The 2549-nt window shown below is 48.1% G+C and overlaps 1 protein-coding gene across 1 annotated transcript; it reads right to left on the bottom strand.

Annotated features, from left to right (window-relative positions):
- Positions 1-150: 150 nt before the first annotated feature.
- Positions 151-2499, bottom strand: lipt1 (lipoyltransferase 1). Its single transcript, XM_042481634.1, has 3 exons — positions 1965-2499; positions 1673-1894; positions 151-1035 (listed from the first exon to the last, which is right to left on the bottom strand). The coding sequence occupies exons 1-3, from the start codon at positions 2467-2469 to the stop codon at positions 623-625; spliced, it is 1140 nt and encodes a 379-aa protein (XP_042337568.1). The 5' UTR covers positions 2470-2499; the 3' UTR covers positions 151-622.
- Positions 2500-2549: the final 50 nt, after the last annotated feature.

Below are 2549 nucleotides of genomic sequence, written 5' to 3'. Positions count from 1 at the left end.
AATTAACTTTTTTTAATTAATTAATTTCTAATACCAAATTGATGTATCTATATTTGTATTGCTTCATATATTTATGTAAGGAATTCATTCATAGGCTTATTTATTTCTTAATTATTTAATTCATAACCTGATGCATTGATTTTGTTTTCATATTTATTCATGTATTTCAGGGGATTTTTAAAATTTTCTAATTCCACATTTATTGCATTGTCAAATTATTTCAAAATTAATTTCTTTGCCAAATTTATTCAAATGTTTATAGCCATTAATCACCTGCTTGATTGATCTCAGTGGCTTATCTATTTATTTATTTATTCAATACTGACTGAATAATTATTCCATATTAAGGCACTTTTGTACTATTTAGCACCAACGTTACAGAAAAGTCTCCACGCTGCAACTAACAAGATTATTTCTAATATTTATTACTCATATTATTTTTAATATTTATTATTTATTTTTGGTTTATAAAACATCAGAAAGAGTTTAAAAAATGTCTTTAAAGTCTTTTTTTTTTTGTCCAAACCAACAAAAACGTTTCGGTCATTGTGATATGCAAACCTGAGAAAAACAAACAAACAAACAAACAAACAAAGTATGATTTCGTAAACAGCGTTTTCTTTCAGCCCATGGCCGTCAGCACGGCGTCACACAGCGCGCTCAGTCGGCGCCGCAGCTGTCCGCTCTGCGTCCTCAGCAGCGCGCAGGCAGCTGCGGCGGCGCTCCGGCGGCAGAAGCGCTCTCCCTGCAGCGCGCCGCTCAGCTCGCCGCTCAGCCGCCGCGGCAGCCAGTCGGCGGGGACATCCAGCTCGCAGCGCTCCATCGCGCCGCTCTTCACCTCCAGCTGCAGGCGGGCGGAGCCGCGGGCGCCCGTCACATCGTCCCTCAGCTCCAGGACGGTCCGGACGCTGAATTTGGGCGTCTTGCCGAACGTCCAGTCCCAGCCGCGCAGCTCCGCCGCGCACCGGCCGATTCCCGGGAACGCCGCCTCGTCGTCCGGGTCGACGAGCGCGGAGGCGGCGCCGAAGCCGAACTCTGCGGGTCACAGAGGAGTGATGTCACAGGAGGGCTCTTCAAACCCGTCACAACTTTATTTACAACAGACTCCTGCACAGGGACAGCATGTTTCCATGGCAACAGCAGCGGCTGTTTTAAATGAGCCTCCTGAAATTATTAATTCATTTTATTTATTTAGTTATTTTATAAACTCATTCATTTCAGAATTATATACGTATAATTTCTAAAACCACATTTATTTATTTATTTCATCTTGTTTTTCAGAGGCACATTATTTATTTATCACATGGGAATATTTTTTTAATCTAATTTTATTTCATGGATATATTCGTCTAGTTTTATTATTTCACAGCCCTATTTATTATTTATTCATAGATTTATTTATGCATGAACCTTTTTCATCGGTAGATTTATTTGATGGATATGTTGATTTATTTCAAAGGCATATTTGATTATTTGAATTTATTTATTTATTTGATTTAATTTTGTTTTTTATCGGCATATTTACGTATTTCATGAGCATATTTGATTTATTTATTAATTTCATAGGTTTATTTATTTATTTGTCTGTCCGTTCGTTTCGGTCTCATTGCAGTGGGTTGTCACGACGATGGTGAGGTCACACATATGATCTTTGGCGTGTTTCCGTGGTTACCTGCGTTGTACTGCTGCTCCAGCGCGTCCAGAAGCTCCTCCCACTGCAGCGAGGGGGCGTGGTCCTGCAGGTTGGCGACGGGCGAGGGGACGCTGGGCGTGGCGTTGCTATGGATACCGGGGCACGAGGGGCGGAGCAGGTCGCTGAGGGCGGAGCGGTCGGCAGAGTGCAGCAGCGTGCAGTGATGGTACGACGACTTCCTGCTCAGCCTGGACGCACTTCCTGTGAACACGGACGACACGTGTGGGCTGCAGTGCACTCTGGGATTTGTAGTCTACCTGTCCCGTCCTACCTGAGATCTTGAAGCGTCCGTCGAGAACAATGTCGAGTCTGTCGCTGGCGCGCACGTCCAGCTGCGGTCTGAGCCGCCGCAGAGCGTCGGTGACGACACGCAGGTTCCTCTGGCGGTCATACGCCGTCTTGGACGTGAAGAACGTCAGGTTGAGGTTCCCGAGGTCGTGGAAGACGGTCCCACCGCCGCTGCGCCTGCGGGCCAGAGGAACCCCCGCCCGCCTCATGGCCGGCAGGTTGCACTCGCTCCACGGGTTCTGATGGCGCCCGATGACCACGGCGGGACGGTTCCTCCACAGCAGCAGCACGCCGCGACGCTGCAGGTCCACGTTGGCCTCGATCCAGTCCTCCAGAGCCAGGTTCTGGAACACGTCTGTGGACCGCGAGCGCAGGACCAGCCCCGCAGCGCCGCCGCCGTCGAAGTACAGCGGCCCCGCAGCGCCGCCGCTGGAGGACGACGTCCTGCACACAGCGAGGGACAGCGTCCTCCTGAGGGGAGACAGCATGGCGTCCTTCAGTCAGCGTCCTCACCGCCACCTGCTGGACGCATCTGGAACAAGACGAAGACGAAAAATATTCACTGAAG

Source organism: Plectropomus leopardus, unplaced genomic scaffold (genome assembly GCF_008729295.1).
Source record: "Plectropomus leopardus isolate mb unplaced genomic scaffold, YSFRI_Pleo_2.0 unplaced_scaffold293, whole genome shotgun sequence".
Taxonomy (NCBI): domain Eukaryota; kingdom Metazoa; phylum Chordata; class Actinopteri; order Perciformes; family Serranidae; genus Plectropomus; species Plectropomus leopardus.
Note: the sequence above shows the minus strand (reverse complement) of the source record. Positions and strands in the feature narration are given on the sequence as shown.

Bases quoted from the DNA above. Each gene is read 5' to 3' on its own strand.
- lipt1 (XM_042481634.1), bottom strand. From the start codon at position 2,469: ATGCTGTCTCCCCTCAGGAGGACGCTGTCCCTCGCTGTGTGCAGGACG. The intron at 1,895-1,964 runs GTAGGACGGGAC...CCGTGTTCACAG, and splicing joins CGGACGCTTCAAGATCTCAG to GAAGTGCGTCCAGGCTGAGC. The intron at 1,036-1,672 runs GTAACCACGGAA...TGTGACCCGCAG, and splicing joins GGAGCAGCAGTACAACGCAG to AGTTCGGCTTCGGCGCCGCC.